Source organism: Oncorhynchus keta, chromosome 18, assembly GCF_023373465.1.
Source record: "Oncorhynchus keta strain PuntledgeMale-10-30-2019 chromosome 18, Oket_V2, whole genome shotgun sequence".
Taxonomy (NCBI): Eukaryota; Metazoa; Chordata; class Actinopteri; order Salmoniformes; family Salmonidae; genus Oncorhynchus; species Oncorhynchus keta.
The window spans coordinates 4,137,347-4,149,787 of record NC_068438.1 but is presented as its reverse complement, the minus strand read 5'-3'; the positions used below and the strand labels follow the sequence as shown (position 1 = coordinate 4,149,787).

The 12,441-nt window shown below is 42.4% G+C and overlaps 1 protein-coding gene across 1 annotated transcript; it reads right to left on the bottom strand.

Moving 5' to 3' along the window:
- Positions 1 to 1,630: 1,630 nt before the first annotated feature.
- ankk1 (ankyrin repeat and kinase domain containing 1) lies at positions 1,631 to 11,875 on the bottom strand. The gene is made up of 8 exons (XM_035791513.2): positions 11,558 to 11,875; positions 10,984 to 11,266; positions 10,615 to 10,766; positions 8,648 to 8,706; positions 8,314 to 8,469; positions 5,632 to 5,744; positions 3,728 to 3,758; positions 1,631 to 3,360 (listed from the first exon to the last, which is right to left on the bottom strand). The coding sequence occupies exons 1-8, from the start codon at positions 11,740 to 11,742 to the stop codon at positions 2,090 to 2,092; spliced, it is 2,250 nt and encodes a 749-aa protein (XP_035647406.1). The 5' UTR covers positions 11,743 to 11,875; the 3' UTR covers positions 1,631 to 2,089.
- Between the last annotated feature and the right edge of the window lie 566 nt (positions 11,876 to 12,441).

Here is a 12,441-nt window from a genome sequence, read left to right as displayed (position 1 = left end):
AAGGGGCATGCATGATGACAAGAAGACTAAGGGCAATAATATACTGTATATTGATGAAAACAAGGGCATGGAAAACTAGCTTTGGGTTAATGCAGTTCTGCAGTATATATGCTGCTTATACTTAGACTACTCTAGCTATTATATCTTTGGCTGAGCAAGTGGATGTCTGGTGAAAGTATTTCAAACTCATCAGCCTATAAAATAGTTGTGACTTTAACCTGTGTTTATACTGACAGGTCTGCTAGAAGAACGACGTAATGATAATTGCCCAAATAGTAACCTTGGGCAGAAAAAGGGATTCAACTCGGGGGTATTTTTTTAAATACAGGTATACTGAGAGGCCAAGTGGTGGCTAAGATGACAGGGTAAAAATGTTTTCCACATCATCACCCTGGAGACTTGAAAGATCACTCGACGTCAATTACCTGGGCAAGACCAGAGGTGCCCGGACAGAGGAGACTTTCTCTGGGGGGCTGTTGAGGCGGCACACCTGGGTCAGGAGCTGGTTCAGTGGCTGAATTAGTCATGTTTGCAGTTGCTAAGCACCACAGGCCTCTGTGGATCATTTAACCCCGTGAGGGGCTGTCTCAACTCAAAGATATCCCTCTAGCTTGCTGGGGAATTAAATACACCACCGACCATTGTAATTGTAGTTTGGTGTACTATTAATATCCATAGACTGTGTAAAACATATTGCATTCATTAATAATGCAACATTTTGTCTGAAAGTAGTAGGCCTACAAGGAATGTCCCATGGGAAAAAGGACGACAGCAAGCGCTCCTTCTTCTATCTAAACTCCTGTTGTTAACTAGCATCCCTTGCTGTGATGCAATGCCCTTAACGGCTTGCCCAATCAAAACTGGCATTAGCTGCTGTTGCACGTCGTCTCCTGACCTCCCTCAGAAATTCTGTTAGGGATTTGCAAACTGAATTATAGCCCGAAAGGAAACCGTCAAATGTGTCACTGTGGGTGTAAAAGGTTGTGCCGGAGCCATTGATTCAGAGTAACTTTGATTAGACGGTGAGGATGAGTTACATTTTTCAGGAAGTCTGCTGTAAACTATTGTGGATGGGAGTGGCACACAGTCTTTTATGAATGAGGAGGGTTGATCAAATCCTGCAGATCAGGGAGAAATGCACTGGTGTCAGAAAGAGATTGTCATATTGCTTGGGGAGAGAGAAATGCTGTCAAACGAGTTATCTTCTCGCGGGGAGGGTGGCAGTGAGAATGGTTAGAATGCTTCACATTGATGTTATTCCTCTCTGGTGAGATAGACGTTGTGGGAGGGTTTTCGATTCCATTGCACACAGGTTTCGGGTCACTTCCACCTGTCAGTGAAGCATTAGGTTATGTAGACACAACAGATCTGATATGGTATGACTCATGGGATATGTTACGGTACGGTCATGGCTACTATGCTGGAGTATTTCTTTTTTAAATATTTAAAAAATGTTTGGTCACCTGTGCCATGGAAATGGGAACATAAGTATATGCAAATATATTTCTCAATGCATTTCAGTTCTATTCAATATAATGTGTCAACCTGGCAGCTTAGTCTTGCACAAGATATAGTGCTCTTGGTTGGTCACCACAGTGAGTAGAATGAAAAACCTTCACTATTTGCCAGCTAATGAAAAAATGATTTTATAATCCACTCATGGTCATAATTACATATTTATAGATGTCGACAACAGACAGCAAGGTCATCCTTACAATTTAAATTAACATAACAATGTCATATAATATTGAGCTTTCAGAATAACATTCCTAATTACAGCGTCGACACCGTAGAGACATAAATCAATAGAGTATCAATACACTTTTCCCAACAGTGATATACTGTACTTCTTAGTCACTAAGCCTGACATCAGTGTTACCCTGTCCAGAGTTATCTTTCAACACGCCTTTCTAGTACCCTTTTTACACTATCTTGCCAACCCGAAACAAATTGTACTGGCTCGGATAGTTTCTTCTCACATTACTATTTTTAGCACAATCCCAGCAACAACGGTGGATATGTAACCAGACCAGCTCAGTACAGCTTGGTTTGGTGCGGCTCGGTTCGGCACAGTAGTGTGAAAGGCTCACTAACTGTCCTCCAGTAGCTGCACTACCTCCTCTTTCTGACACTTCCTGGCCAGGGATAGGGCTGTGCAGCCTGTCGAGTCCTTACTACTCCTCTCTGCCCCGTTCATTAGCAGGGCTTTGATAATGGGAACACTGCCGTTCTGGGCAGCCAGATGTAATGGGGTGGCCTGGCTCTTGTTCAGAGCGTTGACGCTGGCCCGATGCGAAATGAGCTGGAGCACACTGGAGAAAAGGCCGCCGTTACACGCCAAGTGGAGCGCAGTCCAGCCGCTATCCTCTGCCATGTCGGGATTGGCCTTGGCCGACAGCAGCTTGGACACTACTTCCTCTTGCCCGTGGTGGCAGGCCAAATGGAGGGGTGTCCAGCCACCCTTTCCTGGCAGGTCCATAGAGCACTGGTGGGCTTCTAGTTCCAGCACGGTGGTCGCGTGGCCCTTCAGCGCCGCCAAGTGCATGGGCGTCCAACCCTGGAGGGTCCTGGGGTCGAGATTTGCCCCGTTGCCCAACAGTAGCCTGCAGATGCCCGTGTGTCCCTTGAGGGCGGCGAAGTGTAATGGGGTGTAGTGCCGGCTGTCCCGGGAGTTGACATCGGCGCCAGCTGTCACCAGCTGCCTGGCTACCCTGTTGTGGCCCTCCTCGGCTGCCAGGTGTAAAGCGGTGGTCAGGGAGTGGTCGATCCCGTTGGGGTCAACTCCCTTACTGAGCAGGAGCTTGGCGATGGCGAGGTGGCCGTACACACTCGCCACGTGGAGCGCCGTCCTCCCGTGGACCTCCTCATGCTCTTCGGCGCTTCCCATCCGCGTCAGGAGGAGACGCACAACGTTCTCGTGGCCGTTCTGAGTGGCCAGGTGAAGCGGCGTCCACCCGGCTTTCTCCTTAACGCTAGGCTGGGCGCCACTGTTCAGTAGCAGACGGACAATTCTGCTGTCGTCGCTTTGAGCGGCAAAGTGCAGAGGAGTCCACTGGTCCCCATCTCCAAGTTTAACATCTGCCTCGTGCTCCGTCAGTAAGGAGCATATCTCGTGGAACTTGTGGAGCACAGCCACAATGAGAGGGGTGTATCCTTTGACGCTCTGTGAGTTTACCTCCGCACCAAGACTCAAGACATGCCTCACACTCTCCGTGTCACCACTAACCACTGTGTAGTGGAGAAGAGTGTTGTTGTCTTTGAAGAGCATAGACACATGCTCCTTCCTAAGGGCCTGTCTGAAGTTTTCAAAGTCTTTCCTTGATAGAATATTGAGAATGTCATCCCTGGTGTTGCTCGTGTCTGTGAATGTAAAAAAGCAACATAAACCAGATAAGACACCGAGGCAGAGGTATTGCCAATGCAAATCAATCTGATACAGTATAACAATATGTCTGCTGCCTCATTTGATTGTGGCAGTAGCCATGGTTAATTGAAGAGTGCATGCATTTGCATACAAGTTGGCTTAGTCTAAAGAGACATGGCTTTCCTCCAATGCATTTTGTTCAGTCTAAGAGCCAGAGCTAAATAAGCATTTTTTGTCACATGGTCCAAAGCTACACCTTCTCCAGTTTTCAATACGTGGAAAACACTTGGTAGAATTGCATTTTAAATGTCAGCCCTAGAAGCACTGAGACACACGGAACATGAGTTTTCCCCATGCACTCACCTGGAGGGTTGGCGAGTGAGCACGTGGATTTCTTAATGGAGATATAATGAAAAAGGGTTAATGGTAGTCATCATAATAGCAGCACATCCACAAGTTAATGTTGTTATTAATGGGGCTAATGACAACTGTTTATAAGACGCATACATTATACAACCATACAGTTGGCATAGTCAAGGTCTTCTTTAACATACATTCACATGGGAGAGAGAGAGACAGGCAGGCAGGCAGGCAGGCAGGCAGGCAGGCAGACAGACAGACAGACAGACAGACAGACAGACAGACAGACAGACAGACAGACAGACAGACAGACAGACAGACAGACTTTGCTTGAGAGCTTTGTATCTGTTATCTCAACATTGATGGTGAGTGCTGTCACTGTTATCTCAACATTGATGGTGGATGCTGTATCTGTTATCTCAACATTGATGGTGAGTGCTGTCACTGTTATCTCAACATTGATGGTGGATGCTGTATCTGTTATCTCAACATTGATGGAGGATGCTGTATCTGTTATCTCAACATTGATGGTGGATGCTGTATCTGTTATCTCAACATTGATGGTGGATGCTGTATCTGTTATCTCAACATTGATGGAGGATGCTGTATCTGTTATCTCAACATTGATGGTGGATGCTGTATCTGTTATCTCAACATTGATGGAGGATGCTGTATCTGTTATCTCAACATTGATGGTGGATGCTGTATCTGTTATCTCAACATTGATGGAGGATGCTGTATCTGTTATCTCAACATTGATGGTGGATGCTGTATCTGTTATCTCAACATTGATGGTGGATGCTGTATCTGTTATCTCAACATTGATGGAGGATGCTGTATCTGTTATCTCAACATTGATGGTGGATGCTGTATCTGTTATCTCAACATTGATGGAGGATGCTGTATCTGTTATCTCAACATTGATGGTGGATGCTGTATCTGTTATCTCAACATTGATGGAGGATGCTGTATCTGTTATCTCAACATTGATGGAGGATGCTGTATCTGTTATCTCAACATTGATGGTGGATGCTGTATCTGTTATCTCAACATTGATGGAGGATGCTGTATCTGTTATCTCAACATTGATGGTGGATGCTGTATCTGTTATCTCAACATTGATGGAGGATGCTGTATCTGTTATCTCAACATTGATGGAGGATGCTGTATCTGTTATCTCAACATTGATGGAGGATGCTGTATCTGTTATCTCAACATTGATGGTGGATGCTGTATCTGTTATCTCAACATTGATGGAGGATGCTGTATCTGTTCTCTCACCATTGATGGAGGATGCTGTATCTGTTATCTCAACATTGATGGTGGATGCTGTATCTGTTATCTCAACATTGATGGAGGATGCTGTATCTGTTATCTCAACATTGATGGTGGATGCTGTATCTGTTATCTCACCATTGATGGAGGATGCTGTATCTGTTATCTCAACATTGATGGAGGATGCTGTATCTGTTATCTCAACATTGATGGTGGATGCTGTATCTGTTATCTCAACATTGATGGAGGATGCTGTATCTGTTATCTCACCATTGATGGAGGATGCTGTATCTGTTATCTCAACATTGATGGTGGATGCTGTATCTGTTATCTCAACATTGATGGAGGATGCTGTATCTGTTATCTCAACATTGATGGTGGATGCTGTATCTGTTATCTCACCATTGATGGAGGATGCTGTATCTGTTATCTCAACATTGATGGAGGATGCTGTATCTGTTATCTCAACATTGATGGAGGATGCTGTATCTGTTATCTCAACATTGATGGAGGATGCTGTATCTGTTATCTCAACATTGATGGAGGATGCTGTATCTGTTATCTCAACATTGATGGAGGATGCTGTATCTGTTATCTCAACATTGATGGAGGATGCAGCACTGAGCACTCACTCTCCTGCAGCTGGACGACAGCACGGTATAATCAGGTTTGTGTGTTTTATACCCGTTGCTACATCCACCTATTCCCAGGATGTCGCTCAGAGCTTCTGTCTTTCGAACAGTGTCTGGAAATAAACAAACAGACAAAGAGGTTTGGTCATTAAAAACATATTCTCAAATTCATAGGGATTTGATTGATGCAGTGCATGCATCCGTCATACTCGATATGTTAACAAGATGTGTAAACGTGTGAATAATGTATGCTATTTTTTTTACAATTCTGTTTGTAAAATCCATGAGGCACTGTAGTTTTATTAAAACTTTTCATATTATACAGTAACTGCTGTAGTCAACACAATACTAAAGGGCACTGAAGATGAAGAACAATTACCCTGAAACGATTGCACACTTTTGGTCATACAGATTTGCGGTGTCCATTTTATGACATGTGAAGTAGAATGCAGATAACCTATTCTTATGCGTAATAATGCTGTAATATGGAAAATTGCTTAGTAATGTTGCTCATTTCGATGTGGCAGTGTATGCATACACATGGTGTTTATTAGTATTCGTTAACATGGCACTTTAATCCTTTTGCCTTAATTGCTTGCCTACAGCTTTTGTAAATGATCCAATCTTATCTGAGTTTATTTTAGAATATTACAGTAAGGCATCTCACATCAGTAAGCATTACATTGGACAGAGCATGTGCTCTCCGAGTCTCTCTGAGTCTCCTCAAAGTCTACAATCAGAAAGCTGACAGAGTACAAGCCCTGGACAGGATAATTATGATCTTCGTGCAGAAACAGATGCAGTGATGTCTGAGCACTTGGTAAATAAACTACCGGTAATTTACCAAAGTTATCATCATTTTCTGTCATTTTGGTAATTAACAGGACATCTATGGCAATCTATGGTCATTTAAGTGCTCCCGAGTGGAGCATCGGTCTAAGGCACTGGATCTCAATGCTAGAGGCATCATTGCAAACCCTGGTTCAATTCCAAGCTGTATCACAACCGGCTGTGATTGGGAGTCCCAGAGGGCGGTGAACAATTGTCCGTGTTAGGGTTTGGCCGAGGTAGCCGTCAGCGTAAATAAGAACTTGTTCTTAACTGACTTGCCTAGTTAAATAAAAATAAAAAACTTTGTACCTTAATACCTTTTTAAAAAATGCATTCATATAAAGTATTCATTTTATTTTTTATATCTGTGTCCATTACAGCTTTGTCGCTCCATTTTTATTTAAAAATTGTCTTATTTTATAATTTTATATATTTTACATGTGAAAACCAAATAGTGAAGGTGCTGGAGGCAAAATACATCAGAGCATAACTCCACAAACAATAGTGGGACAGATAAGTCCCACTATTAAGTTAATTAAAGACCCTTGTGATAATCTAAAGTACCCAAAAAGGCCACTTGATGTCATGTGATGAAAATTCCATAACATCCTTGAAAGTTACCAACATTCTGGTAGTTTACTGGAAATTGACAAAGTTACCAGTAATATACCCTCCCTTTGCAACCCGTCTGAGGATCTGGCCTCAGCATTGGTGACCCGTCATTCAGGGCAGCTGGGTTAGAGCTCCACATTTTGGGCTTGCCTGTTTTGCATCTTATTTTGGCATTAATACGCGTCACATATCAGTTTGCAAACAACGTTAAAAAAATCATTAAGTTAATGAAGCCGCATTCAAATATGGTCTCTTTTTTGTTAAGCAGCTCCAACATGCAGGTGTTTCAGCCTAGCTCAGTGCTTTCTGTGGTGGTGGGGCAAGCCAGCAAAAAATATGGAACGTTGCACCGTGATTGGCTCAGTGTTCTGTCACTCATGGGGATACTACGTTACCGCAAAGTCTAAGGGGAGACCTTACATTAGAAGTGCCCATCCAAGAAGGCTCAAGGTCATTGGCCACAGATAAAATGACATCAAATCACATTATATATATATATACAGTAACTTTGATTGGACTGATCATGATAACATCATACTTTCATAATCTTAGCTAGCAGTCTTCATCATGAATCAAGTTAAATATCTACTGGCAAATCCTTTTAAATTCTTGTCAAATAATGAAGAGAAATGATAGATAAAATGTATTGGTGCTCATCGGCCATTTGACACAAACGTTACACAACAAGTTGAACATTTCAAATGCAACGATGAGTGGTTTGGAAGGAAGTGAGCACAGCACAACAAGTCCAAAATGTATTGTATGCTGCTGCATAAATGATGTAATATGCCAGGGAGATATGTATACTGTAGCTAAGAAAGTAATTCCAAGTTTATGTTTTGTAGTAAGCTGTTAGTAGCCCATGTGCCTCACCCTAATAATCTTAATTTTGCCTACTGTTCTGACTTGGTGGTGCACGTGCACATGTAGCCTATAGCCTGTTTTAGAGAAACGTAATCATCTAATATTGTAAGAGCTTTCATTGTCTGCATATATGCCCGCGTTATTTATCCTACAGTTCTGACTTGGTGTACAGGGAGAATTCTGTAAGAACGGATATATCTCTCCATCTTGCACTGCACAATGGCTGACCATGTGCCTCTCAACATGTGGGTGTGTCTGAGGTAGGGAAAAAAGCAGAATACTCATTTTCTTTTTAACCAAATGGACAATAACGCATCTATTCTACTCTACAGTATTTTACAGCACAAACAGATCTGGAATCAGGTGAAGTGTTACCTGAGAAGTCTGGCCTCTCTCTGGGATCCTGATCCCAGCACTGTTGCATTATTGTGACCATCTGCTCACATTCTTGTGGCTTGTCATCAGGGATATTTTCCAAGCCTGGCCTTCTACCCGATGACACCTTCATCAGGACGGTCGTTATACTGCTTCCTGTGACACAGGAAGTTATATGTTTTGTCAGATGAGAGATGATTTTCAAAAATGACCTCTCAATGTGATTATAAGCTTGTATAGTTTAACTACCTGAACTTTGTCAAAGACTACTGTGTATGTGATTTGATTTTTTGAAAATCTGATACTTGAATCAGAATGCATTACCACTACTCACGTTTCCCAGCTTGATAAGGTCTCTTCTGGGTCAGGATTTCCCACATCACAATAGAGAAGCTAAATTAAAACAAGGAACACGTAAGACTACTCTGACCGGACAGGATAACTTCAATGTGGTTCTTTCTCCGTGTATCTAATAACACTGAAGAAAAATATAAACGCAACATCAACAATTTCAATGATTTTACTGAGTTACAGTTCATAATAAGGAAATCTGACAATTGAAATACATTCATTAGGCCCTAATCTATGGATTTCACATCAATCAAATTTCAATCAAATGTATTGATAAAACCTGTTTTACTTCAGCCGATGTCACAAAGTGCTGTACAGAAACCCAGCCTAAAACCCCAAACAGCAAGCAATGCAGATGTAGAGGCACAGTGGCTAAGAAAAACTCCCTATAAAGGCCAGAACCTAGGAAGAAACCTAGAGAAGAACCAGGTTCTGAGGGGTGGCCAGTCCTTTTCTGGCTGTGCTGGGTGGAGATTATAACAGAACATGGCCAAGATGTTCAAACGTTCATAGATGACCGGCAGGGTCAGATAATAATAATCACAGTGGTTGTAGAGGGTGCAACAGGTCAGCACCTCAGGAGTAAATGTCAGTTGGCTTTTCATAGCTGAACATGACTGGGAATACAGATATACATCTGTTAGTGACATTTTTTAAAAGATGGGGCGTGGATCAGAAAACCAGTCAGTGTCTGGTGTGACCACCATCATTCAGCACGACACATCTCCTTCGCATATAGTTGATCAGGATGTGGAATGTTGTCCCTCTCCTCTTCAATGGCTGTGCAAAGTTGCTGAATATTGGCAGGAACTGGAACATGCTGTCGTACACGTCAATCCAGAGCATCCCAAACATGCTTAATGTGTGAGATATCTCAGTGCATTCAAATTGCCAACGATAAAATGCAATTTTGTTTGTTGTCCGTAGCTTATGCCTGCCCATACCATGACCCCACCACCACCATGGGGCACTCTGTTCACAATGTTGACATCAGCACACTGTTTGCCCACACAACACCATACACGCTGTCTGCCATCTGTCCGGTACAGTTGAAACCAGGATTAATCTGTGAAGAGCACACTTCTCCAGCATGGTGAGCATTTGCCCACTGAAGTCAATTATAACGCCGAACTGCAGTCAGGTCAAGACCTTGGTGAGAACGACAAGCATGCAGATGAGTTTCCCTGAGACGGTTTCTGACTCTTTGTGCAGAAAGTCTTCAGTTGTGCAAACCAACATTTTCATCAGCTGTCCGGTTGGCTGGTATCAGGTGAGGAAGCCGAATGTGGGCGGGATGGTTGTGAGGCCGGTTGGACCTACTGCCATTTTCTCTAAAACGATGTTGGTAGAGAAATTAATATTCAATTACCTGGCAACAGCTCTGGTGGACATTCTTGCAGTCAGTATGCCAATTGCCCGCTCCCTCAAAACTTGAGACATCTGTGGCATCGTGTTGTGTGACAAAACTGTACATTTTAGAGTGGCCTTTTACGGTCCCCAGCACAAGGTGCACCTGTGTAGTGACCATGCTATTTAATCTGCTTCTTTATGTGCCACACTTGTCGGGTGGATGGAGTGTCTTGGCAAAATGTAAATGCTCACTAACAGGGATGTAAACAAATCTGTGAACAACATTTGAGCATATGGAACATTTTTGGGCTCACTTATTTCTGCTCATGAAACAAGGGACCAACACTAAACCTGTTGCGTTTATATTTTTGTTCAGAGTACATTAAATCTAAATGACATTATCAAAGATTATACCTCATTAGAAACTATATTGAAAAAATTGATGACTTTAGGATCAAATACTGAACAAATGATTGAAATATCTAGTTAGTAACTCATAATGTTTCTATTACAGAGAGAGAGAAAACTAGCCTATTAACACTGTTCTATAGTGGGCCTATGTGTGAGTTTGTAGGAATTTGCCCTTGGCAACTACCTCACCTGTAAACATCGAATTTGGTTCCCGGATGCTCAGGGCACAGGGTGAATGTCTCTGGAGGTATGTAGAAAATGTTTCCTCTCGCAGTCAAGTTTTCAATGAATTCCTTCTTGTTCCCAGCCTCCTCCCACTTAATTAAGCCAAAATCTGAAATCTTTGGAGGGAAATTTTCTTCAGACAGATAATCATTACTGCGTACGTACCACTGAACTCTTATTCAGATATAACCTTACATTTTTTAATGTCTGCATGCCTAATTAACAAAATAGTCAAGATATCATTAAGGACCCTCGTCTCGCTCATTACACTTTTTTAAAAATAGGAATAGCTGCTTAAACGGCATACCAGTCTCTCTGTGGAGCTATTCTCACCTTGATGTGGAGGTGATCGTCTAGAAGGATGTTTGAAGGCTTCAGGTTCAGGTGGAGAAGTGGAGGGTTCATGCTGTGAAGGAAGTTCATGCCCATGGTGACCTCGTGAATCATCTTGAACTTCTTGGGCCACATCAACACGTGGCTGGTGAGGAGACGATCCAGGGAGCCATTACTCATGTACTCCATCACCATGGAGGGAGGGTCATTACACACCCCGTAGATGGACACAATGTACTTGAATGTCACTTTCTCCATCTTGGATGCTTCCTCTATCATTCTCCTACAAATAAAGAAAAGATAAGTGTAAGGAGGAGTTGACAGGTTTTTTTTTACACACCTGAGCAGCCTCAGCCCAAAGATTTTTGATGTCACGTCCAACCTTTCTAATCTAACACACTTATTTTCCCAGTAATTAGACCACTACTGCAAACGGCTAATTATCCAAACTCCCAAATGTGCTCCCTTTTAGTGATTGTTATTCCATTAAAAATGATGTGATTTATTCTGTGAAATGTTTGCTCTGATCTAGAGTATCTCTTCTAGGCCTGTAATAAAGCCACATTAACCATACCTGTAGAGACTGGTGCCAGTAAGGGTGGTATTGAAGCTTTTCAGGGCACACTTTTCCCTCCAAAGCTTGACTTTCACTCTGTAGACCTGGCCAAAGCTGCGTTCTGTCACCTTAATCCAGTCAGCCTCAAAGTCATCCTTCCTGAAGATCCTGAACTTCTCCAGACCCCCTTCAACACGATCCATGGGGGGCAGAGCTCCTCCTGTGTGTCACAACACCGTCTCAAATCTCACACAAACTCAGAATAATTTCTCCGCGGGGTCGAGGCAGCAAACAAGTGTGTCTTAAGACTCGATTGTGGTTTACTATGGGTTGTGGGAGGAGCCATGTTTTCATAGCAATGTAACAAGACCGGTTTCCACTGCGCTATCTGCCAAGAAAATGGCTTAGGTTCCCACCAGAGAGCGGGAAGGAAACCTGATAGAGCAGATAGCTCTGATACCTGGAATGCTGTAGTGTATATACTCACTCAAGAGCTGTGATGAGCTTTTGCGCACGAGTGTTTGACAGTGTTTGACAGAGTATCAGCCAATCACAATAGAGACATCCATAATGATGGGTATTTTTTTAATTGTACTTTCAATTGTTTTACGAAGGTCATCCTTACGACAATTTGATATATCATTTTAAGACCCCTTGAAGTATAAAAAAAATATAATTTTATACCCATTCAAACGATTCACTACATGGAACAAAAGATAGTTTCCTCCCAAAAATCGAAAGGAAGTTTGTTCTGAAGTGTCTATCCTAAATCTGAAAGATATAAGATAAGGAAATGTTATATATATATATATATATTTTTTTTTTACATGTATTTAACACCTTGTTTTTTTCCCCTAAACAGTCTCCACATACTGTATACTTCCCTAGAGCAAAACAACCGA

Excerpts from the sequence above, each read along its gene's own strand:
- ankk1 (XM_035791513.2), bottom strand. The coding sequence starts at position 11,742 with ATGGATCGTGTTGAAGGGGGTCTGGAGAAGTTCAGGATCTTCAGGAAG. Across the intron at positions 11,267-11,557 it reads ACTGGCACCAGTCTCTACAG|GAGAATGATAGAGGAAGCAT; the intron begins GTATGGTTAATG and ends CTTTATTTGTAG. Across the intron at positions 8,470-8,647 it reads ACCTTATCAAGCTGGGAAAC|GAAGCAGTATAACGACCGTC; the intron begins GTGAGTAGTGGT and ends CCTGTGTCACAG.